This window comes from Bombyx mori, chromosome 9 (assembly GCF_030269925.1).
Source record: "Bombyx mori chromosome 9, ASM3026992v2".
Taxonomy (NCBI): Eukaryota; Metazoa; Arthropoda; class Insecta; order Lepidoptera; family Bombycidae; genus Bombyx; species Bombyx mori.
The window spans coordinates 11,687,091-11,713,282 of NC_085115.1; the positions used below are offsets into that span (position 1 = coordinate 11,687,091).

Here is a 26,192-nt window from a genome sequence, read left to right on the forward strand (position 1 = left end):
TGCAGTATCGAGGATAACTGCTTTCTATATTAGGCCCTTAACCCAGCTGGATATTATTATTATTATTATTATTATACAGTTATTATTATTATTATTATACATTTTATTGTACGTTTTAACAAAAGCGATACGTGGAATTAATTTCTTCGCTCGAACGCTACGAACTGATCCGGATTATAAATCTCGGTAATTCGTCTTGTTGTAGTCGAGACACGTACGTACCGGTGTCGTGTCTATTTGCTATTGTAATATGACACGGTCGTACAGTAATTCCTTGTTTGAAGAGATTTTCTCTCATCGACACGCCTTTCGAACGATCCTAAACAGTGCCAACGCTTCTTAAAGGGAATTAAGAAAAAAGCCGCAAGCCCGTTTCGGAGAAATAAGCGTGAAGGGTTCCGTAGTTGGTTGGAACGTTCACGTTTGAAGAATTACATTACATTTACATACATTTAATAATATTTTTACTGTTTAAACATAAGCAGCGTGCATAGAATATATTCCACATATCCAAAACTACCATATACAATATAATTTGTAGGGTTTAGCCACTACTCTACCGGCCAATGGAGCAGAGCTCATTTATTATAACCACAACAACTGCCTTCAATCTTATTACGTTTCGAAAGATTATTTTGAATTACTATTCACCACACGAATTAATTCCTCCTGTGACATGTCCATACGAAATGAGGTTTGAAAATCAGCGGTAGAGAGCATGCTGGTTTTATTTGCTGGCTGGTTTTGCTGATGTCATGAATGCGGCTTACGGTAACTAGGCGGCTCGTGGGCCCATCTGCTCTGGGAAGCATTAAAAATGGGGCTTTAGTATGTGATTTGTATGTAGATATACGACAGAATACCAATAGTAATCGAGCAAACTGATTATTACATACGAATTGAAATCACGAACCCGAGAATATATAGTAAATGACAAAATGTGTTCCGTATTTTTGTAATTTGGTCACGGAACCCTAAAAACACAGTCGGGTTTCAATGCTGGATAATATGTACATTCTTTTTTAATTGCCATATTTGTCGGTTTGCTTATATGTATCGACATAAATATTCTAGGTCACGTCGGCGGATGCGGTATAACCGATGAAGTGGTCCAATGGATGGAACGCATTCAGAACTCTGGAGTTGACGATGAATCTCCCACGTCGCCGGCATCTTCACAGTCCACGCCTACTGTCGCAACTCCACCACACACTCACACCTCCGGCTCGCCCTCGCCTCATCCCAATAGCTTAAGAGATGATATGCCAAGGTATAAAAAAATCTATACAAAAAATTATAACTTCACTGTTTTTGTTTTGGTAGACTGAATAACTGATGGTCACATTAACCTAGACTTGTAATGCTGCCACTTAACATTTCTGTCTGCTATTGCAATGTGAACCATTTATAAACAGCGTATTTTTTATTATTTTTTCGTCTAAGCGGAATCGAGTCATGAATATATGTTAATTTAAGGTATCAGTAAAGAAAGTTTGAAATTCGTTCCACGATCCTCCGACTACCGATTAATTGAAACGGTATAAATAGAAATTTATATACATTGAAATGATATACATGGTTTCTAAGGAACGTGGATCTCCATGATGACTTGGAGCTTAACTCAGTCAGTAAGTATCTACAGTCGGCATCATTGCGCCACTTTGAGAAGGCGGCACGACATGGAAACCCTCTTGTCGTGGCCGCCAGTAATTTTATACCCGATCCGGTGGACCAATGCTAAACAGTCGAAGTCGCCCTAAACACGTCATTACGGATCCTCCCGATCCATTAACGGTGCTTTTAGGCACCACAAGCACCGGTCACCGTCCTCGTCGAACCCGTCGCTTGCGACGAAGGGCTCGATGAGTAAATTAACCCATAGACACAGCGCACTGAATTCCTCGCCGGATCTTCTCAGTGGGTCGCGTTTTCGATCCGGTGGTAGATTCTGCGAAGCACTGCTCTTGCTAGGGCCAGTATTAGCAAGACTCCCGGTTTGAGCCCCGAGAGCTCACCTACTAGTTCGGTGAATCTAGAATAACCCCTCGAGGTTACTAGAATAGGTAGGAAAAAAAGGAGAATTGATATTGATAGTATGACTATTGTTAGAGATGTGGTGCCAGTGATAGCTGATATGAAAACTTTAAAAGAATTTATTAACGATTTTTTGTTCTTGTTATATAAGCATCAAATTTCACACAGTAAAAACAGAAAAGCGAAGGAAATGTCTTAAAATTAAAACTTATTTCTATATAACTTAACCAAGTCAGTTCAAGGGGTGAAAGGATATTAGGTTTAAGCGACATTTTTGCAACTTTATAGGGAGATATTTAATGTTTAAAATTTGAAAAAAATATCATAACAAAAAAAACTTCTTTACCTATTTGAATGGAGTAAACTTAACTGAAGCTCAATTAAAAACATCGAACTATTGATTCTAATACCAAATAAAACGCACCTTTAATTACAAAGATAAATGTTGCGTATTAAGCGACGCTATTAAATGTCGCTTAAACCAAAAAAAAAAGTCTTTTAACTGTCGAATTGTGTTCCGTTTAAATTAAGATTTGATAATTTTCTATTATATATCTTTATAATATATATGTATATATACATATTTTTGTATGTTTGTGTTTTAATAGACATTGGGATTCACATTTTCACAATAAATATTCGCGGTCCGCGAACACGGGCGAGCACGCGCGTTCGCGTCGGGCAGCGCCCTACGACAACCGCAACACGTGCTCGCTGTTCATACAAACTGATCCCTTAATATGGAAGCATATTCGTGAGGGATTTCCAGACGTACGTATTTGTTTAAAACCATCTACAAATATTTTCGTCCTAATGAATACAAAAGAGCTAAAGTGTCAACTACTAAGCAACAAAATAGATCTTAACTGTATAATAGTTTAAAGGTTATTTATTATCAAGCGAATGTTCGTTAAGTTCTTTTTCATTCAAATGATTCCCGATTGTGTGGCAACATAACACGTCCGTATTCACTTATTCGGTCATTCTTTATTCGTTATAAGTATAAAAAATTGTGGGACATTTGTCACATAGGGTTGCCACCCGTACTGTATAATAAAGTATTGTACGTTATTTCAGGTAATTGTACTCTATAGTTTATGTGAACAAGAAAGTACAAGAAAATACTTTATTTGGCATATTTTCGTTTCTTTGGGATTTTGAAAAGATCAGTCAAATGTATTTTTTCGTTAAGCGACATCGATTGCTCAACCGATGGGACCACTCACCAACGCCAAAAAAAAATGTGGCAACCCTAAGTTACTCACTTCACTAGGCTTCCGTAAATCTTCAGCCGGACGTCTATCAGCACCTTACGTCATTTACGATCAGTATCTATATGAACTGACTTAATGATTGGTTTCAATGAAATTTCAGCATAATGTGCCAAGTAAAAAGAACGAAGTCGACACGAAGACTCGGGAAGAGATCCTGTCTCTCATATCGCATCACGTGACCGCCGTCAACTACATCTACGGCAGGGCCAAGTTCGACGGCAGATTCGACCACAGGGACATCAAGTTTGAAGTGCAGAGAATAAAGGTAAAAATAATAAACAGTCTCTTCGAATCACTTTTACTGGTGTTAGGACCTCTTGTAAGTCCGCACGGGTAGGTACCACCACCCTGCCTATTTCCGCCGTGAAGCAGTAATGTTGTAATTATTTCTTTCTATTTGATAAAAGTCAATAATAAGCTTCAGTAGCTCACCAATATACACAAAAATAAAATATGTTAGATTTTGTAATATTTTTCTGTTTTCCTTAATTTTCACAAAATCTAAAACACTTTAAACTGGTACAAGTGGTCACATACACTAGTTTTCGTGTTAAACACACACAACCAATTTAAGGAAACAACACACTTTAAGGAAAACCATATAGGTGAATAGAAGTGAAGCTTATTTCTAAACTACAAAAAAAAAAAAAGTATGCGGTCTTTTTTTAAACATGTTCAGGTATAACATTTCCAAAAAAAAAAAAAAGTTGAACTATGTTAGAGTTACTACCGTTTGAACTTTTAAAACGCTCTCCTGTAAAGTTGCGTTTTTGCACTTGCATTAATCTACGTGGGATCCGTCAATAGAATCTTTAATGTATCTCAAATATAAAAACAACAAACGCAGAAAATAAAATATTTATTCAAATACATAATTTTGTATTTGAATAAAACGACGAACAATAAATTTAGATGGAAAAGTAAAAAATACAGGGTGTGTTTTATAAGATTTCGAAAAAAAAAACTAACCTTTTTTATTTAATCCTTTTAGTGTTAAGCTTATTTGTACATATTTTGCAAAAGTTGTTAAAAGATTTTCGAAGAAAAGTACCTTATAATAAACTTTAATTTATAATAATATAAAAATCAATGCTAAATTCAAACTAAAATAAATTTAAATGGTTATTTATAAAATGCTATTATTAACTTATTAAAAAGGTTATACATGCACTAAGACACGTCCGTACAAGTTGATACCTAATACCCGTAATCAAACTGCGCAATCGTCGGTATTCCGACGCTGCGCACTTTATAAGCATTAATAAAGAGTCGATCTATCGAAGGTTCGCGTTCAAAGGGTTAATTAAATAAGAACTTTAGATGTCTGCTTTAAGGTTGATATTTGTGCTCGACAGATCGACGACAACTCACTGTGTAACAATCGTTATCCGAACGAAATGAATCAGTTCTGTTTAACGAACGTTGACGTTTCGAATTTCCTGAATCTCCACTCGCTCGGCAACCACGAGGACTTCTGTCTGGCCTACGTGTTCACGTACAGAGACTTCACCGGGGGGACCCTAGGTAAGACGCAGTTTTTATATTTATAATAGCAATATAAATAATTACAAGTTGAACATGATATTTTAATTGGGGATGCTGTGTTGTCGGTTTTCTTTTATTTTATCTCTTAACAAATAAATGAAATAACATGTTTATATACGTAAAGTAAGAATTAATAATTTAACACGTTGATTGCTGTGTAGGTCACCGGTGCCCTACGTAAGTGCTTGGATTTTTTTACTGGTGGTAGGACCTGTTATGAGTCCGCGCGGGTAGGTACCACCGCCCTTGCCTATTTCTGTCGTGAAGCAGTAATGCGTTTCGGTTTGAAGGGTGGGGCAGCCGTTGTAACTATACTGAGACCTTACAACTTATATCTCAAGGTGGGTGGCGCATTTACGTTGTAGATGTCTATGGGCTCCAGTAACCACTTAACATCAGGTGGGCTGTGAGCTCGTCCACACATCTAAGCAATAAAAAATAAAAAAAATCCTAACTTTTCGTTCTTTTGTTTTTAATGTACTGTAGATTGGGGGGAAATCGGGACCCTTTCCAAATGCAACACAAATCTTCAATGGCTTTTCCTAAGGGTAATTAATTACCAATAAAATTGAAATTTAAATAGTTCTGGAGTCATAAATTTTATATACGATGCGCTATTATCCATTAAAAAATGTACACAAAAACTGAAAAAACTAGCTTGACCCGATTCACCTTGGCTTTGGGGTGAATCAGGTTACGTATGGCGGAATAGAGTTTTTCGATAGGGTTGGCACTATTTAGTTGTTAGGTAGGTACCTCTTTTTTTTTTTTTTTTTCGGGCCGGGGGCCGAACCTCCTACGAGGTCCCCGCGCCTAGGGGGCGCGCGGGGTATGTGAGACTCAACGATCTACAGGTGTTGAGAGCAGATCGCGGGCCCAAGGATTTTAGGGCCCACCCACTAAACGACTCCCCTGCACTCTTACACCCGACGTCCGATCTCCGTCCGGGGTCAGAACCCGTTCAGAGTAGGGGGGTTCCCGCGGTCAACACTACAACCAGACACGCGGCGCCACCCCGAGGACCTATTAAATATATTAAAAAGTTAATTACCTAACTTTAGGTAATTAACTTTTTAATATGTATCTTTAATGAGTTACAAAACTTGGAAGACTAAATTAAACTATTTAATATTCTTTTCTTATACACTAAATTAAAGTAATTTTGCAGTTCAACAAAGTTAAACCTAACAACTCAACAAAAGTATTGTGACATCCCAGATTTGTCCCTATTCTAACTAGTCTCTAGGTCTCCTACAAATAGATTCATTCCCAATATCTTCGTATTAGTTAATCTCAGAGTTTGCTAGATATTCCGGCGCCTTAGTAAGAGAAATCGACATAATTACTTCAGTGTGCCACATAGGGCACCGGTGTCCTACACGGCAGTCAAAGGGTTAAATAAGTTTCATTAAATTTTGAATGAATGAAAGAATACTGGCTATAGAGTTAGATCTGTTGGCATTGTTGTTATCTACGGTCTATAAAACTGATATAATAATACACTTAATGATATAGAATACTTCACAATGAATGAACAATAAAAGACTTGATTGCGTTTTCTGTGATATAATAAGAAAACAACATTTAAAGCCCTTAATCTCTTTTAAAATTAATATTTTAAGCAGTATTATTATGTTATACAAATCTGAATTTTCGTTTTATTGAATGACAGTTTTCAATGACTAAATGAAAGTGAAGAAAAATCCTGTTTAAAAACTAATGAGTTTTAATTAATAAAGGTTTTTTATTACGTATATATATTGTACAAGTGGTCCTCTGGTAGTCGAAATTCGACTCTAATTAATTAAAATTATAAGTTTGTAACACTATTATGATTCTATTGTCAAAGATTAATAAACTTCTATAATCATAGATTTCGCCAAGAGTATGTACACTTTAGACAAATATTAATAAAGACAAACCATATTTAATCTATTCTTAATTTGACTATAAGCAATAAGAAAAGTTTGATAATAGTATGCATGCGTGTGTCAAATACATGGTAGTCTGTATAATGTTTTTTTATCGATTTAATGTATTGTTTATGCATAACGAAAAAATAAAATTACATTCTGCACTCCTTCTCTATATTCTCTATAAGTGTGGGAAATTTCATACTACTCTGTCCGCGCAATTTTCGTAAAAAGGGGTACAAGGTTTTTGCTTCACGTATTAATGTATAGATATATATTCGACGTCATCCAAAGCACGTCATTATGGATCCTCCCGATCCATTGGCGGTGCTTTTAGGCACCACAAGCACCGGTCACCGTCCTCGTCGAACCCGTCGCTTGCGACGAAGGGCTCGACGAGCGAATTAACCCATAGACACAGCCCACTGAGTTTCTCGCCGGATCTTCTCAGTGGGCCGCGTTTTCGATCCGGTGGTACAGCCCACCTGGTGTTAGGTGGTTACTGGAGCCCATAGACATCTACACCGTAAATGCGCCACCCACCTTGAGATAAGTTCTAAAGTCTCAAGTATAGTTACAACGGCTGCCCCACCCTTTAAACCGAAACGCATTACTGCTTCACGGCAAAAATAGGCAGGGTGGTGGTACCTACCCGCGCCGACTCACAAGAGGTCCTACCACCAGTAATGAAAGCTGAAATAGCCTCTCAAGGCTATCAGCATAAGACACCAAAAAAAAAAAGATATATATTGTATGTGGCAGGTCTGGCGTGGGTGGCGAGCGCGAGCGGCGCGTCGGGCGGCATCTGCGAGAAGTACAAGACGTACACGGAGACGATCGGCGGCATGTACCAGAGCACCAAGCGCTCGCTCAACACGGGCATCATCACGTTCGTCAACTACAACAGCAGAGTGCCGCCCAAGGTCAGTCAGCTCACGCTGGCGCACGAGATCGGGCACAACTTCGGCTCGCCGGTATGTATGCGCACCTCATTCACATCCAGCTTTCCTATGACCAAACAAACTCTCTCTGTGCGACGTATTCCTTAGTTCTGAGGGTCGTGACCTTTACTGAGCACTTTTGTTAGGACTATGTTCCTCCATTCACTCCTGTCCTCCGCGCTGTGGATAGCGACATTGATGACATGACCAAACACTTCACCTCATATTTCCGTTAGTAAAACGTATATTGATCTCATAATTTTAAAGTAGTTTAATTAAGACCTCTCTACTTGTACAGTTTCATCAAAATAGCTTAATTGGTTTGGGCTGGACAATGTAAAGAGGCGTTTTTGAAACAAGAAACTTAACTCTGATTTTCGGCACGGTTATAGACACTACTGGAACCAGGTTTTTTTTATTGCATGTTTGTGTGGAGGAGCTCACAGCCCACCTGGTGTTAAGTGGTTACCGGAGCTCTACAATGGCATCATCCACCTTGAGATATGAGTTCTAAGATCTCAATATAGTTACAACGGCTGCTCCGCCCTTCAAACCGAAACGCATTAGTGCTTCACGGCAGAAATAGGCAGGGTGGTGTTGCGGACTCACAAGAGGTCTTACCACCGCTTTTACATGGTGTAGTAATCTTCACGAGTTCGTCCGCGCTAATTGTCTTTAGCTTGGACCACGTCTTACCCTGCCGGTGTTTGTTGTCAGCACGACTACCCCTCGGAGTGCCGGCCGGGGGGCCAGCAGGGCAACTATATAATGTTCGCGTCGGCGACGTCCGGCGACCGGCCCAACAACAGCCGGTTCTCGTCGTGCAGCACCGGCAACATCAGCGCCGTGCTGGACGCCGTCAGGGACGGGCGCAAGCGGAACTGCCTCACCGCCAGCGCCGGCGCCTTCTGCGGGAACAAGATCGTGGAGCACGGCGAGGAGTGCGACTGCGGTGAGACACGTAGACTAAATTGAATTGTATTACCGTTTCGAAGTCACGTATAGGGACTTATTTTTCTACTAGCGATCCGCCCTCGTTTCGCTTCGGAAACTGTAATTTATTATTGATTTCTCCACTATTTAATGGATGTTATTATACATATAAACCTTTCTCTTCATCACTCTATCTATTAAAAAAAACCACATCAAAATGATTGCGTAGTTTTAAAGATTTAAGCATACATAGGGATATAGGGAAAGAGAAAGCGACTTTGTTTTATACTATGCAGTGATTATCATATACATAGATGGGTCAACGATGGGCGTCTGGTGTTGTGATTTTTCGGAGCCCGTAGACATAACGACTTAAATGACGTCAACTTGAGATCGAATTTTCGATTGTGTATGCACATATTCGAACTGGTCCCAGGGCAGAAATAGGTATACCTACCAGTCGAGACTACTATATAAGTATAGCACTTGAACAATTTGAATTTTCATATAAAATACAAATGCCTGTTCGTTCTCGTGTTGGATGTATAGTAAAATGTTCGCTTACGACACCCCCCAACCCCCCACCGCCCCTCAGGCTACGACGACATCGAGTGCACGGACCGGTGCTGCTACCCGCGCCAGGTCGGCGCCTACGACCGCGAGAGGAACGTCACCGCCAAGGGCTGCACCAGACGCGCCGACACAGAGTGCAGGTACCCACACCGGGCGGGAGGGAACCGACCTTTGTTTCGACACGGACGTAAAGCTTACAGACCTATCTTTATTGCAGTAGTCCGAGGTCCACACTTTTTTCTACCTAATCTGGTAGCTTTTTTTAATGGATTTTATGACTGTGTAACTAAGACCTTTAGGCCATGTCTTATTTATATAAAAAATTATAATATGGAGTGAAAAGAAATGAAGATGATTAATTTGAGACGTTAATCAACTGTGATGAAATTAAATGAAGTGAGATGAGATGATATTATGGGATGAAATATAATCTCAGTAATACGGTGGTCAATTTATGAGATTTTTTTCAGTGGACTTTTTGGAGGATCCCAAGATAAAAAAAATTATTGCTTAGATGGGTGGACGAGCTCACAGCCCACCTGCTGTTAAGTGGTTACTGGAGCCCAAAGACATCTACAACGTAAATGCGCCACCCACCTTGAGATATAAGTTCTAAGGTCTCAGTATAGTTACAACGGCTGCCCCACCTTTCAAACCGAAACGCATTACTGCTTCACGGCAGAAATAGGCGGGGCGGTGGTGCCTACCCATGCGGACTCACAAGAGGTCCTACCACCAGTACAAAGTTACGTCTAGCGGCTTTGTTTCCTCGCGTTCCCGCCAAAAAGTCTAAGATGGTAGTAACCTTGAGAGGCTATGTCAGCGTAACCTAACGACTAGGTGAGCGTTCGGGGCTCAGACTTGGGGGCGTTGCTAACACTAACCCTAGCAAAAGCAGTGCTACGCAGAATCTACCACCGGATCGAAAACGCAACCCCCTGAGAAGATCCGGCGAGAAACTCAGTGGGCTGTGTCTGTGGGTTAGAGCGGTGACCAGGCTTGAGGTACCTAAAAGCTCCGTTATTGGATCGGGAGAATCCGAAATGACGTGTTTAGTGACGAATCCAGAGACGCTATCGCTTGAGCTTCGTGTAATTCGTTTTAAAACTTCGTCCACAGTCCGTCCCAGGGTCCGTGCTGCAACGCGCAGACGTGCCGGTTCGTGGTGGCGGCGCGCAACCAGACGTGTCGCGAGGCGGCCGAGTGCAGCCACGCGGCCGTCTGCTCCGGGGACTCCGCCGACTGCCCCGAGCCCAGTGCCATGCCCAATCACACCAAATGTAACAACGGTTAGTACGCAACAAAGCGATGTAACAATCAAGAGCTCAAACAATTAAAATTTATCTGCCGCCTCTATAACATTGGTAACTCTATAATGTAATTTAAAGTAGTCATTATGTGTATAAAACTGATACCTCAAACATTTACAAAGTAAAGATAAGATTTTAAAAGAAATGATACCGTTTTTATTCTTACCGTTGTTTTGCTAATTTAAGTACATATAATCATATTTGAATTAGCTATAAAGAAGTCACACTGAAATTATGATGAGTGACCGTTTTTCGTATTTTTGTAGTTGTTTCCTTTCAATTTTGTCGTCATTATAAAACTGTGCTCCGAAAATTGCAAAAAGTATGAATATGTCGCATTTAATATTGCACGTATGACCCCGTGCAGGCACGCAACTGTGCAAGGACGGCGAGTGCAGCGAGTCGATATGTCGCGCGTGGAACATGTCGGTGTGCTACCTGTCGGCCAGCGCGGCCCGCGGCGCCGGCGTCACGGCGCAGCCCAACCGCCGCGCGCTGTGCCAGCTCGCGTGCCAGCAGGGCTCCGACCCCGACTCGTGCCGCAGCACCGCGGACTTCGCCAGCGAGGTCGGCCTGCCCACCGGCGGGATCAGCCTCCTGCCCGGCTCGCCCTGCGACAACTTCCAGGTAAAGAACATACAACATCATACTGTTACGCCGGTAAGAGTAACGCTATCTACCGCCGAATAGTCAAACGAATATCAAAGGATCTAGTAGCACCTAGAACGCTCGAGAAGTGCAACGCCATCTATCGTCAGATAACGGAAACACAATACTAGAGATGTGTGGAATATTTTCGATAATTCTAGGGATGAGGTATCGACTATAAAAGCGTTGCAGGGATGGCACTCAGTCCGTCAGTAATCGGAACTACTCGAAGCGAAACAACGAACGGATCACCTGAAGCGAAGCGGAAGAAACGAATTGAGAGTTTTAAAATGTGTGTTGGGTGTTTAAAGTGTTCTAAGTGTTGAATACAGTCTTATGTTGTACTTTGGTGGAACATTTTTATTTATCCCGAATCCCAGCACGTAACAATGCTAAAAATAATTCTTTATAATAACAAAGAGAACGACCATGCAGCTGTTTGAATCCAAGACCACTGCGACGCTGGTCATCTCACTCACTGTGAGACGTCGACACCAAGTCTCATACTAATTTAATATTAAATGTCACCGTAACCAATAACTACTGCGGTATTCATTCAATCGTATCGACTCGTCACGACACCATCATAAAATATGTATCCAGGGATACTGCGACGTGTTCCTGAAGTGCCGCGCCGTGGACGCTGAGGGTCCGCTGGTGCGGCTTAAGAACCTCCTGCTGAACCGCGCCACGCTGCAGTCGGTGCAGGCCTGGGTCACGGAGATGTGGTGGGCGGTGCTGCTGGCCGGCGTGGCGCTCGTCGTGTGCATGGGAGCATTCGTCAAGTGCTGTGCCGTGCATACGCCCTCATCGAATCCGAAACGGCCGCCAGCCAGGTGAGGTTTCAGTCCGGATCGTGTATCGGGGCGTGGTGCTGCCTACGTCACGTTGCCATTTAAGACGCAATGTGAATACGTCCTCAGAGCTTGCTAAATTAGTAAGCCTATTTCATGTTTTAACATTTCCAACTGTTTGTCATGATTATCCGTAATGTATGGTGCATCTTTACGATTTATTAAAAAACAATAATGACTTAAACAATAGTTTTTGCACACCCTGTACAGGTTAATCTATACAATAAGGTATATTGTTCCACACGTCGAACATTATTGTTCTACTATAGGCCGATAAGTGCTATGGGTCCAAGAACATTTGAGAGTGAATGTATGTTGTTCCCACAGACGGCTGTCGGAGACGCTGCGTGGCCCCATGAACACGCTACGGCGCATGCGCGGACCACGCGGGACTCCCGCTCGGCACCCGCAACGCCGCGCCCGCACGCACAAGGGCTACGCGCCGCCACACACGTACGCGCATCGAGACCTGCGTGCGTACACACTCTTGTTGTGACACATAAGCTCTCCTATATAGATATTAATACGTAAAGCAAAAACTTACCCCTTTTTACGAAAATTGCGCGGACTAAGGAGTATAAAATTTCCCACACTTATAGAGAATATAGAGGAGTGCAAAATGCAATTTTTTTATTATTATGCATAAAATACATTAAGTTAATAAAAAACATTACACACACTACCATGTATTTGACACACACGCATGCATACTATTAGTTTATTGTCAAACTTTTCTTATTGCTTATAGTCTGTGGTCAAATAATCAAATCAAAATCAATCAATATCAAAAATAAATTAAATATTGTTTATCTTTAATAATATTTGTCTAAAGTGTAGTCTTGGCGAAATCTGTGATTTCAGAAGTATAATAAATAGTCTTTGACAATAGGATCATAATAGTATACAAACTTATAATTTCAACTAGCCGTACTCGCCCGCTACGCTGGGCATTTAAAATTAACATTATTATTTATTGTCATTATTATTAGCGAGCCCAACACTCATATAAATATTAGCCTATCCATTATGTACATGTATTTTCTACATGGATACCAAGTTTCAAGTTAATCGGATGCATGGTTAAGTAGTTATAACGAAACATCCGTAAAAACCACTGTAGATTTATATATTAGTATAGATTAATTATAGTCGAATTTCGACTACCATATTAATATGATTGTTATTGTCACGTACAGCGACGGCGCCGGCTGGACCCAGCGGGCGGCGGGGCGAGCCGTACGCCAACGCGTACCCCGCGGCGTACGAGATGCGGCCCGTGCACAAGGTCTGACAGTACGAGTACTGCGGGCCCGAGCTGCTGGTGCTCGGCTACGTGTACCGCACCTGAGCCGACACCGCATCCGATGCAGCGGGCCTCCTCACGAGCAAAACCGTCTTTGTAAAGCAATATTTTAGTTCTCTTCGATGTTCCGTAACTACGGGTAGGGCGACCGCCTATATCGGCGAACAACCTTGCGGTTCGAAAAGCTGAATGAGACTGACCTCGTGTCTCAATGTTGTGATGACCCGTACGTACGCATTATGCAATAGCAGTCGGTCAATGTACGATATGTTTAATGTTAATTTTTTACTGGTGGTAGGACCTCTTGAGAGTCCACGCGGGTAGGTACCACCACCCTGCTTATTTCTGCCGTGAAGCAGTAATGCGTTTCGGTTTGAAGGGTGGGGCAGCCGTTGTAACTATACTTGAGACCTTTCGAACTTATATCTCAAGGTGGGTGGCGCATTTACGTTGTAGACGTCTATGGGCTCCAGTAACCACTTAACACCATTTGGGCTGTGAGCTCGTCCACACATCTAAGCAATAAAAAAAAAACGTTCTCGAATTTTCCTCGAATAGCATTACAGATGACGGTTCTTCGATTCGAGTTCGATTACGTTCCGGCGACAAACGTTTCTTTCTTAATCTATATAAAGAGAAAATTGTTTGCTCAATACGGATTATAGATATCGATCCATGTTCCGCTGAGCTTAGCTGCTGACGTGCGACACACAAAACACGGACGGACACTTGAAATTATTTTTATACGATGAAAAGGAACTCACGTACGACAACTGGCGGATCGCACGATGCTCCAACTTTGAGCACCGGCTGGTCCGTAAAACTAAAAAACAGTATTGCCAAATGATCAAATATTGATTAGACTGATGAACTTCCAGCATTTAACGTTATTATTTTTGAAAGTGCGCGTTCGATGCGTTACAAAGCTCAAAAAGACGTGCACGACTCGTGTTACCTTTACGATAATAAATTTGCATATCACATTCGACTATATTTTGTAATAAAGCCGCCGATTTATTTTTTCATAACATTTGAATTGATCTCTTTAATAGTTCGAGAATGTGTTTATGGATCTTGTATAGAAATACTCTTTCCGTCGTGCAAGCCAAAGAGCATGATGTATTTTATATAATTTCTATACATTTTTAATTATAAGAAAACTGTCTTTAAGTATACCGTATTAATGCCATTTTATTAGAAGCTCGAAATATGCAAGTTCTTGTAATTGTACATAACACTGTATATTTGTATTGTAAGATAAAACGCGAAACGTTTCTGTCGTAAAATGACCTGACCAATCGTATATGTGGATAAAGTTCCATCAGTATATAAAGTAGTACTATACTCAATGGCATTATTTCTCCTTAGTTATAAGCATTCTATAAGTATTCTAACTTCACTAGGATATCTAAATAACAATGTGAATATTTTTAATCGATAAAATCTGTGTATACTACTTGAATAAATATTTCAAAACATTCATGAAGAAAGCCTTAGTGTGGCTGTTAATTATATTTTATAGATAATTTCTTTCTTATTCAAAATCTGTCATAAAAAAAAATTTCTTTCTTTGTAATTAATATTATAACTGGAGACAATTTTCAAGATTCAAAATGTTGGTATTGCCAGATAATTAAAAAACAAATGTTTACAACTAAGGTACATATATTTAAGGGTTTTGAAAGATTTGAATTGCAATACTCGTGATGCTAAACAATAATTAAAACATTTTATCTCTTTGTGTCGATAAATCGGTGTTCTTTACTTTATGAAATATCTTGTAGTTAGTAAATTTAGATATAAAAAAATTATCGGTTTTGCTAGTGTTATCCTTCACTTTATTTCTTTAACTTTAGAAATAAACTAAATTTAAGCAGCAAACAATTATTATTTAATAATATTGATTTGTTTTACACTAAGTAACTTGAATTGCTTTAAAAGTTTTATTGTTCGATATAAATTTCAAATCGATCTTTGTCATAGAACAGTCATTGTTTGGGCCATAAAAAAATTGTTTAGGAAATAACCTCAATGTACAATGAAACTGAAAAAGTAGGATTTCATTTTTATTTGTTTGAATGCTTTAGGATATGAATTCAGTTCCAACCCTGTTATTGTGTACAATGACTGAAGCAATAATTGTATAGAGTTTATCTAGTAGTATACATAGAATAAATTGTTTTGAATTAAACAAAATGAATGTTACAACGTGATTTCAATATAACATGAAAAAAAAACAATAAATTTTACATTAAATATGCTGTTTTCTTTAAACTTGTGAAATTTTCAAATATTTTATTAACTACACTACTTATGTTCCAAAGTAAATTTCAATGTACACATGTACTCATGAGTACATGTATTCATGAGTTACTTTTTTACATTAAAAAGCTTCATTAACACAACACATGTACCTATATGACGCATGATTTTGGCGGACTTTGTAATATTAAGGTTTTGCCAGAAACTAGACCATACACAATAGTCTTACTAAACACATACATATTGTCATCTCCATTTAAAAAATACCCATCAAGATTTGAAACCAGTAGATATTTAAAAAAAAAACAATGTATTGTAAATAAAAATGAATACATTTACAAGCGGAAAATTTATTAAATAAATAATTTGCAAACCGACTACAATGCCCTAATGTTTAGTTAAGAACAATTTATAGCTAGAGGCTACATTTGTTTCGCAAACTATTGAATATTTGTGATTATAGAATGCGTGAATTTAATCTTGGAAGAACCTTAAATAATTTAAAGAAAACCCTAGGTTTCGAATATTTTATCAAAATGAATTTACGCGAATACTTATATAATCTGAAACCACATTTATTAAGATGTTACATAGTAATTAATATCTTTAAAATATGTTAGTAAAACGTTTTTAATTATAATAGCCGGCAAACTTCTTGAGCATTTGTTGACGTAGTGGGGGTAAGTTTGCGCATGGTACACTCACGGGCAAAAACATTATTTACGCTGCGTCATAATGCAATTAAATTATTAAAATCAACATATGTATTTTATTTATATATTTATTAGAACATTAACAAAAAATATAGGTTAATAATTGTAATAATTTAATCTTGGGGTAAAATAGATATTCCTTCTATTAAGTCAAAATTAGAGCTGTTGCCAGGTCTTGGTTCAGTTGAAGCGAAGCTGGTATTTGTAATTATTTTTTTTCGTTATCATAATCTTGACCATCATCATCATCACTGTTTTCATCACCCGATCGCCATCATCGTGATGAGTCGACATAAGGCTCATCGGTGTAGTTTACAACTCGGTCGTTCGATCTTCTTTTTTGTCTATAATTAATTATTTTTTGAAGATATTCGATTCGTAGTAATCGAATGTTACTTTTTTCAATTACCAGCTTCCGATTATTTTCTGTTTTCAGAGCTCTTTCATAATTCGTCGAAAACTTCATTCCAAGCCATTAAAATGTATATCTTCTTTAAATTTTTCGAAGCCTTTCTACGGTACGGAGTTTCGCTGCTTGTTATGTAGTTATTATGATTACATCTTTTTATTACAGATTGAACGAAACTATCCATTCCGGTAACTTTCTTCTTCCTTGATCTTTTCTTACCCGGAGTCCCAAACACGGCGAGCAAGCCAGAGCCTTTAGCTTCGTTAATAATGCACCTAACAGTACTCACTGATGTTTTTGTTGCTTCCGAAGTCTGTTTTACTTTTTCCATATCATTCTTCCCCTGTTTTATAATGAAGCAATTTACGTCGTACACAATTTTTCTACCCTTTCTTTTGAATACTACACCAGTTTGTCGCGGCATAGTGTATTTTTTATAAAAAATCAACAAACACTCAACAAATAGCAGTGGCAACAAAGTTAACAAGCAATTATAACAAATAACTTAACGATTAATAACGATAGACTTTTCACTCTACGCAAGCGTACTTTTGGGAGCAAGCGGAATGAGGGCGCGGTGTGGGGCGCAAGGTTCGACTGATCTACCAATAACGCGCTCGATACGATTTCCCCTGCCGTCGCGCCTCACCCTCACCACCAAAGTGATCTAAAATTCGGTTCTGCGCAGTCAAGGTCATTTGCTCAAGATGTTTGCCGGTTACTATACCTACGTATGGGTAAATAAAATTTTTGAGCAATTGCACAAAACTCACTTTATTGATCAAGAAAATACTTGACAAATTATTTGAAATAAAACTATTTTGTATATGCGGTATATTTTATTTTTATATAGTATAATAATAAATTGAAATATAAGGTACAAAAGTATCAACGATATTACAAAAATCGAACGTCAACAATTTCTGTTTCAGTGGGTTTACATCTTTCCTTTTTGTACTACTACTCTGATAATAATTTATATTCTGAAGGAAGTCTAAAAGAATGCTCAATTATATAACTAAATCTTCAACTATTTCATTTGACATTACATTAGAATTGCCTTTTTTACTTTGGTAAATTACAATGAATAAAAATAAGATAAAACAATTTTATGATAAAAAGCACAAAAACATTAGGTATATATCTATTAAAAGTTAAAACTAAAAAAATTACTACAATGGCTACAGTCGAGCTTCCTAATTTTTTTTGCAAGCAACAATTTCAATTTCTTTGATACTATAAATGCTTATCGCCATTGTGTTGCTATGGAATAAAATAAATCAACTTAGAATTTATAAGGACTAAACAAGAGTGTCGATTACCTAGGCCTACTAGTAGTAATCTTGCATAGAATATATAATAAACCAGGAAAGCTGGAGAAAATATTCAAGTCTCAATCATGTACCAAAATTCCTGCATTTCTGAATTTCCTGACTAGCCACATCGCTTCCCAAGACTTATGTAATATAGTCGACATATAGACAGACTAATGCCTATCCATGCGATGCAATCATGGAAGTTTCTGTGTATCTTGAAGAGATCAAAAAGGATAAGTATGTATTTTACTTTTAATATTAGGCAGAAAGCATGTTCTTGACCATATAAAACTTAAACTTTGTCATGAAAATTTTGCTATGTACTTAAAGGAATAGACAAGAATTGGTATTATTTTATTTTACACCATAGTCCTATGATCTGTTTGTGTTTAGTTTGTTATGTATTTACAAATATACTTCATTACTATTTTTTCCTCTCATATCGACTTGCTGAATATTCTTACAATTATTCAATACATTGCAACTACCGCTACATAAACATATTAAAAATTTATGAAAATTTTACATGAGAAGTTAACGGTACTTAAATTAATAACATAAGTGGAATATTCGCTGATCGATATCTAGCTTCCTAAGGCTAATAAATAAAATATTCTCTAAATATGTTAGCTTTCAATACAAGGAATATTTTCCAGTCTTAAATGTCAAGTGATTTTCGTGAAAATAATTAGGCTGAAGCACAATAAAAACCGGATAATAGTACTTATCAATAATCTCAAAGTGCGTCCGTGCTTGTATTTATACAGGGTGTATGGAATCTTTCCCAAAAACGAAGGCTGGTGCAAAATCCAAACATTTATTCCTTTACTGCTATTTCAGTCAAATAAACTGATGGAAGGGAACAGTGTTTCTTGTGATATTCACCTTTACATATAGATATGTCAAAATCTACCAGCACTTTTGTCAAGATGTTTACTTTATATTAAGTTTTTAGTGGATAATTATTGTTTTTAATTTCCATTAAGGTACTAGTTTCTTGCCCTTTTTGATTCAGAAACTGATCCCTTACACCCTGAATTTTAATAGTATATCTTTAAACCTAATTACAGTAATACTTAATGCTAAAACTTAATTTGTCTTTAAATACAATGGAATTACATATGCAGAAGCATCTGCTCTTGTTTATAAACTTCATGATAAGCATTACGTATCAATACATATGGAAAACATGACTCCAACAAATCCATTGTAAGAAAGGGTGACTCCTGCACTATCAAGTCTAATAGAAGATAAACTGATTCCCTATTCTTAGTAGCTTCTTTATCAGTTTCTTGCCCTAAACGAAGCAAAGATGATGACGCTAAAGCTAAGAATTCTTTCATTCGATCCTCGATATCGCCCTGGCCGCATATAGTGAATAGAGCTCCGAATATGTGGTTGATAGCTGGAGCTATACAGTGTATATTGTTAGCATGACCTTCCAGGGAAGGTCGATAGAAAGATACTTCACTCCGAGCTAGTCTAGGCAAAGACACAGCAACAAACACCATTAGCAAGCATACAATTAAATGCTCTTCCTCCTCAACTTCTGATTTTTGCTGACGTAAAGCTGATGCCAATGTTGGATCCACTTTGCACGGTAAGCCAGCAGCAGAACACATTTCTGAAATGACTCGCATTGGATCACCACTCGGCAGCTGTTGCTGGAAGTCTTTTATGGAACTTATCAAAAATGGAATACGCCTTTCTAAAACATCTAGTAATGACTCTTGAGCTATTTGTCTGAAACTCAATATGACTCCAATTATGGTCATCCGTTGTAGTACATTATCCACATTTTGCAATCTTTTGAACTGCTCTCTCATAATTTCTGGTTTATCAAAATTAGTCCTGAGCATCTGCAACACCTCTTTATTTTGTACAACCAGTTTCTTCAATTCCTGTACTTGACTTGCAATTTGCCACATTAGTGTTTCACTTAACAGTTTCATACCATAGGGCCCAATTAATTCAGCTAATGCCCTCAACTCATTAATATCAGAATATTCCTCGGCATTGAAGGGTATAGCACCTTCGGCTGTCAAACTAACAAATGCTTTTTGACTCATTGAAAAACAAATACTACCAGCACTGACCCGTCTCAGTAAAATCTCAGAGTACCACTGTGTATACAATGATGCAATGGTTTTTTCTTTATGACTATCCATATTTTGAGTTTGTTGTAAAAGACAATTATTGAAAACTCGTGTAATATCAATATGAACGTAATTTTCAACAGTTTGAAGCACATTCATATATGCACGAACACTAACAAGCAACTCAGAAGGCTTAGCAATTTCACTTGTGTCTTGGTTAAACATTACCATGCCAACCAAGGCCTTAGAGAATCTAGTTTCCAAATGTTGGTGCAAGTACTCTCGTGGTGCAAAAGTATACTCCCAAACATTTACAGTGGAACAATAATTTATAGCATAGCATAATTCTGTCAAAGCCATGTGAAGTTTGTCCATGGTTGTCAATTCTTCTCTGGTTTTTCTGTAACTTTCTGCTCCAGGCTTAACAATTTCAATTGTGTTTTTCTTATTTTTATCCTTCTTTTTTCTGTTAGCTAAATGAGCTATAGTTTGTGCACAATGTTTGGGTAGTAATTTATCACTCATAGTACACTGTTCATCACATATAGTGGTGATAATGTTTTTTGCTTCTTTTGCCATTTCATCCAAGAATATGTTGACTACTGACAAACTTCTCTCTAGAATGTGATGCCTCTCTTCAGGGCATAGTTCATGAGTACAATTTTGGAAATGACTACAAATAAGCGGGAATGCTATAATATACCGATTTTGTGCAGGGAACTCAAGACACATATGGAACTGATTTTCAAATATTTTGTTGTAAAAGCAAAATATTGACAGATCAGATGTTTCAACCATTATTTCATCAAGGTTATCTACCATTTTAGTATGGAATACCATTTTGTCTATAAACTGAGCCAGTTCCCTTTGATCAACAAGACTCAAGGGGGTTTTGACAACAGATGTATATGCTTGAAGTCTGAACCAATCTAAACGGAATGATCGAAAATCAAATGGCTCATTCTCTTCAACCTGTTTGACACTCAAATTTGCTGCAGTAGTACATAAAGATGATAATATTATACTTTCGTCTTCAGGACATACCTTCAAGTTCTGAATCATCATGTTCAATGCTACAGCATCAAAGCCTGAAAGGTATTGCACATAGTATCTCTGCATTACCTGACTATATTTACGAACCAATGCTCTTAATTCTTCCATGTGGAACAAAAGTTCAGGAAGTTGACGGTCTACCAAATCTTCTGCAGATTTTCCCTTCACTTTTTGTGGTGGGTTATCATTATGTCGCAACAGCCAAAATACTTCATCTCTTGCATAGCAGAGGCCAATGAAAATCAAAAGAGCTTTTGGGCCCAATAATCCTGGTTGATCAGTCAATATTAGACCCAGTTCTTTCAAAGCTGTTCTTAAGAATTTTCTCCTCTCTCTGTGTTTGTATCCTGCTTTTTGTACTGCATGATGGTAACAATCTTTTACTTCAGATATTCTTTTGCCATAGCCTTTTATGCTGTCAAAGAAACCTTGTATATAGCTGTGAATGTAAATCACTTCATCTCTAAATAATGCCACAACCCATCCTGACTCTAGTGCATTGACCCACATTTTATTAGCATGGTCCTGCTGGAGCATCTGATGACAGAGTGCAAAACCAAATATGACCCACCTCTCCAAAGACTCCAATGATACATACTCACAAGACATTGTGTTTGTTTCTGATGGTTTCAGTAACTGAGCTGGATTACTGACTAAGCTTAGCTTTTGCTCCGATCTCCAATGTTCAGCAGAAAGATTTCTAGCTGGATACACATGCCATAGAGAATTTAATGCACTTGCTAGTACTTTTTGATGTGGCACAAATTCTTCAGACAATTTCTTCAATGGAGCATCATAATCAACAATCAACTGTCCCAAACGGGGAAAACTATTCTCAATTTGATTCTGTAGCAATTCATATGCAGCATTAAATAAACCTAACACTGCTTTTCTATCTTCAACTCGAGACAACAATATCATTAGTGTAACATATGTTAAAACCAAGTCAAGATAGTTTTTTGTCAATTCAAAATTCAATGTCAAGTCTAAAGTAACCTGACATGCATCTATGATGTTAAGAAGTTCACAAACATTGTCTTTAAAATCTAACAAATCTACAAATGTGTAATAATATAGCGACAATGATTTGATTACTTCATTCCGTATTGGTGTAATTGCTTGGAGTCCTTTAACGTCAATGTTGGGAAATCTCCTAACTATGTGCTTAATTGATGACTCCAATGCTTTATCAGATAGAAATGCTGGTTTCGATTTGGCATCTCCACAGGCTTTCTTAATGTTGTAAACTCTTGTTAAAATACCAATACCTCTGTCATTCAGTATAATTAGCTTCTCAGCTAATTTTTGCTGACTAATATTCAGGGATCTTGATAATGTGGACATATTTCTGCAATAAAAAGGTACGCGGATTCACAACTATGAAAGATAATGATAATACAATAATGTTATTTCCTATCTATTAGAATTACACAACTTAGGATTTCCGTTCAAAGGGGAATAACAAATTGTTGCTGTATTCATTCGAGAAGATGATCAATGATGTGAGATCATGATTTACTAAGTCAAGATATCTAACAAGACCAGATAATGTTTTATGTTAATAACCGCGCGAGCCGTACCTTGCTAATAATGTAGCGAGTCACTTTATCTAGAAGTCAACTAATACACATGTTTCTGTGTACACTATATTCAAACTATCTATGTTGGACGTAAAAAATCTCTCAATAAATTAAAATTAGGGAGTGTCAGACCACAACATATTAAGTGTATAATCTATGACCACAACAGACTGTTTAACATAGATTATTTTTAAGGGATTTTATGACCTGGTAACTAAGACCTTTAGGTCATGTCTTATTTTAATTTATATTCTTAATTTTACATATGAAAATTGATAATATGGAGTGAAAGGAAATCAAGATGACTAACTTGAGACATTAAATAACGGGGATGAAATTAAATGAAATGATATGGGATGCAATATAATTTCAGTAAAATGGTGGTCATTTACTGAAATTTTTTCAGTGGACTTTTTGGAGGATCCCTCGAAGTTACCTCCAGCGGCTTTATTTCATTTTCATTAATTTCATTATTACATAATAATATATAAACCTGAAGAAACATTAAATAGAGAAAATAAAACAATTCACACAACTTCACTCCTTGCGTTCCCGCCAAAAAGTCACCACTATAATTGTATTTTTTTTAAGGGATTTTATGACCTGGTAACTAAGACTTTTAAGTCATGTCTTATTTTAATTTATAATATATTTTTATGAAAAATGATATTATGCAGTGAAATGAAATGAAAAAGTTTTTTTGAGACATTAATCAACTGGGATGAAATTAAATGAAATGAGATGAGATGATATGGGATGAAATATAATCTCAGTAAAATGGTGGTCATTTACTAAGATTATTTCAGTGGACTTTTTGGAGGATCCCGAGAAGTTACGTCCAGCGGCTTTGTTTCATTTTCCCACATTTGTGCACTTTCACAGATATTAAACGAAATTAAATGAAATGAGATGAGATGATATGGGATGAAATATAATCTCAGTAAAATGGTGGTCATTTACTAAGATTATTTCAGTGGACTTTTTGGAGGATCCCGAGAAGTTACGTCCAGCGGCTTTGTTTCATTTTCCCACATTTGTGCACTTTCACAGATATTAAACAGTTAATAAACCACCATTATTACACATTTAAACCTGAAGAAACACTAAATAGACAAAATAAAACAAATCACACAACTTCACTCCTCGCGTTCCCGCCAAAAAGTCCACTATAATTGTATCTTGTCTCACTCACACAGATTACTACTCTCGTCGGCTATATTTTTTCCGTAAGGCAATCGCCTTCTTGCGATGCCTTTTTTGGGAAGGAAGTACTACTGGTGGCCCGGAGGCGTTTCCAGTTTTACCAAGACATGTGGGTGACCACAGACTTAACCAAGAATGATGGGATTTGCTAACAGCTGCCCGAGCGCCTCCGGAGGAGACTTAACAAATCAAAGACAACTACTTCGCGAATGAATCTACTACCGCATTGAAATCGCGGCTCCCTGAGAAGACTCGACAAGAAACTCAGCGGGCTGGGGCGGTTGGGTTGCACGCCGAACTCTCTGCCGAGTTTGACCAGTCGGTAGAGCACTTAAGCTGCTCCCAGTGCTAATTAGAATTGAAGGGGCTTAATGCTAGAGTTAATGTATCTGTTAAATGCGTAAGGACGTTTTCGATACCATTATTACTGGCGTCGAGTATAAATAGTCTGCAATTTTAACGTGACACATTTAACTTTTTTCAAGAAGAATGAAATGAAGCGGACTAAAAGAAGTTGTTTCATCTGTAAATGGTAATCAAAAGGGATGAAATTTTATGAAATAAAAGAATTTAATTCCATTAAAATCAGATGACATGAGGAGAAATCTTGTAATGTGTGTTACTGAGACTTCAGGTAGGACAGGAGTACAAAAAATGTTTATGGTTTGTGTATAGTCTACAGAAGTTTGTGTCATATACAGAGTGTCCCAGAACTCAACATCTAGCCGAATCGGGGTGACAGGATTGATTGTAACCATGCGTTTGTTATCAGCAAATGTCCCTACACGTAAATTCAACAATTCCTGAATCACGGTCATAAGATGTCACACAGTTGATAGATGTTCTCGTATTTCTCTTGCTAAATCAAAAGAATGGAAAGCAGTCGACATCACCCCAAACACGTCATTTCGGATCCTCCCGATCCACTAACGGTGCTTTTAGGTACCTCAAGCACCGATCACCGTTCCCGTCGAACCCGTCGCTTGCGAGGAAGGGCTCGTCGAGTAAATTAACCCTCAGACACAGCCCACTGAGTTTCTCGCCGGATCTTCTCAGTGGGTTGCGTTTCCGATCCGGTGGTAGATTCTGCGAAGCACGGCTCTTGCTAGAGTTCGTGTTAGCAACGTCGTCAGATTTGAGCCCCGTGAGTTCACCTACTAGTTAAGGTTCTGCTGAAATAGCCTCGCAAGGCTATCAGCTTAGGTAGGAAAAAAAAAGCTAAATCATACTTACCTGGCGTAGGGATACCGTGATTATGCAGGCGGTTTCCACAGGGTGAGGCTGCTCCATTGCACTGCGGGTTGGTTGATTCTTGCGATTATTTTAATTTTTATAAGTTTCACTTCTACCGTGTCACACGTAATGTGTGTGACATGCACACACACATTTTTTTCTTCTGATTTTTCTCATGATGGCTTTTTTTTTCTTTTTTTTTTTGGCTTAGATGGTTGGACGAGCTCACAGCCCACCTGGTGTTAAGTGGTTACTGGAGCCCATAGACATCCACAACGTAAATGCGCCACCCACCTTGAGATACAAGTTCTAAGGTCTCGAGTATAGTTACAACGGCTGCCCAGCCCTTCAAACTGAAACGCATTACTGCTTCAGGGCAGAAATAGACAGGGCGGAGGTACCTACCCGTGCGGATTCACAAGAGGTCCTAACACCAGTAATTACGCAAATTATAATTATGCGGCTTTTATTTTTATTACACGATGTTATTCCTTCACCGTGGAAGTCAATCGTGAACATTTGTTGAGTACGTATTTCTTTAGAAAAATTGGTACCCGCCTGAGATTTGAACACCGGTGCATCGCTCAACACGAATGCACTGGACGTCTTATCCTTTAGGCGACGACGACTTCATATGAGAAAACTTGGGGCAGTTGTGTCATTATTTTTGAGTGCGGTTCTAGAAATGTTATGTAGGGTTACGGTTCCAAAGTTTAAATGAACAAAAATAACAAAAATTAACCACAATAACCGAAAAATGGTTAAAGTTTGACCAAATTTCTAGGTTTTTAATGGCCATAATTTCCAAACTGGATGGGATAGATTTTTTTTCTGATTTTTCTCATGATGGTTACAATCAATCCTGTCACCCCGTTTCGGCTTGACGTTGAGTTCTCACACACCCTGTATAGTTTAACAAATAAGATATGACCTAAAGGTCTATGTTACGTTAGGTCATAAAATAAAAAATATATATATTGAAATTTTTATTTTACCTAT

General features: G+C 38.1%; 2 protein-coding genes across 4 annotated transcripts in view; one reads left to right on the plus strand and one right to left on the minus strand.

The window, feature by feature from the left end:
- LOC101745975 (disintegrin and metalloproteinase domain-containing protein 10) overlaps window positions 1–15,584 on the plus strand; it is a 70,554-nt gene extending 54,970 nt beyond the window's left edge. For all 3 annotated transcript variants that reach the window (XM_062670163.1, XM_038012995.2, XM_038012994.2), the window contains 12 exons: window positions 1,075–1,270; window positions 2,643–2,805; window positions 3,409–3,573; window positions 4,664–4,832; window positions 7,529–7,740; window positions 8,425–8,659; window positions 9,236–9,353; window positions 10,333–10,502; window positions 10,891–11,150; window positions 11,775–12,007; window positions 12,353–12,498; window positions 13,222–15,584. In XM_062670163.1, coding sequence (XP_062526147.1) covers window positions 1,075–1,270; window positions 2,643–2,805; window positions 3,409–3,573; window positions 4,664–4,832; window positions 7,529–7,740; window positions 8,425–8,659; window positions 9,236–9,353; window positions 10,333–10,502; window positions 10,891–11,150; window positions 11,775–12,007; window positions 12,353–12,498; window positions 13,222–13,316 — 2,162 coding nt within the window. In that variant the 3' untranslated portion in view covers window positions 13,317–15,584. The remainder of the gene's footprint in view (window positions 1–1,074; window positions 1,271–2,642; window positions 2,806–3,408; window positions 3,574–4,663; window positions 4,833–7,528; window positions 7,741–8,424; window positions 8,660–9,235; window positions 9,354–10,332; window positions 10,503–10,890; window positions 11,151–11,774; window positions 12,008–12,352; window positions 12,499–13,221) is intronic.
- Window positions 15,585–17,531: 1,947 nt separating this feature from the next.
- On the minus strand, window positions 17,532–22,925 carry LOC101746119 (membrane-associated protein Hem). The gene is made up of 2 exons (XM_038012992.2): window positions 22,758–22,925; window positions 17,532–22,525 (listed from the first exon to the last, which is right to left on the minus strand). The coding sequence occupies exon 2, from the start codon at window positions 22,519–22,521 to the stop codon at window positions 19,144–19,146; it is 3,378 nt and encodes a 1,125-aa protein (XP_037868920.1). The 5' UTR covers window positions 22,522–22,525; window positions 22,758–22,925; the 3' UTR covers window positions 17,532–19,143.
- Window positions 22,926–26,192: the final 3,267 nt, after the last annotated feature.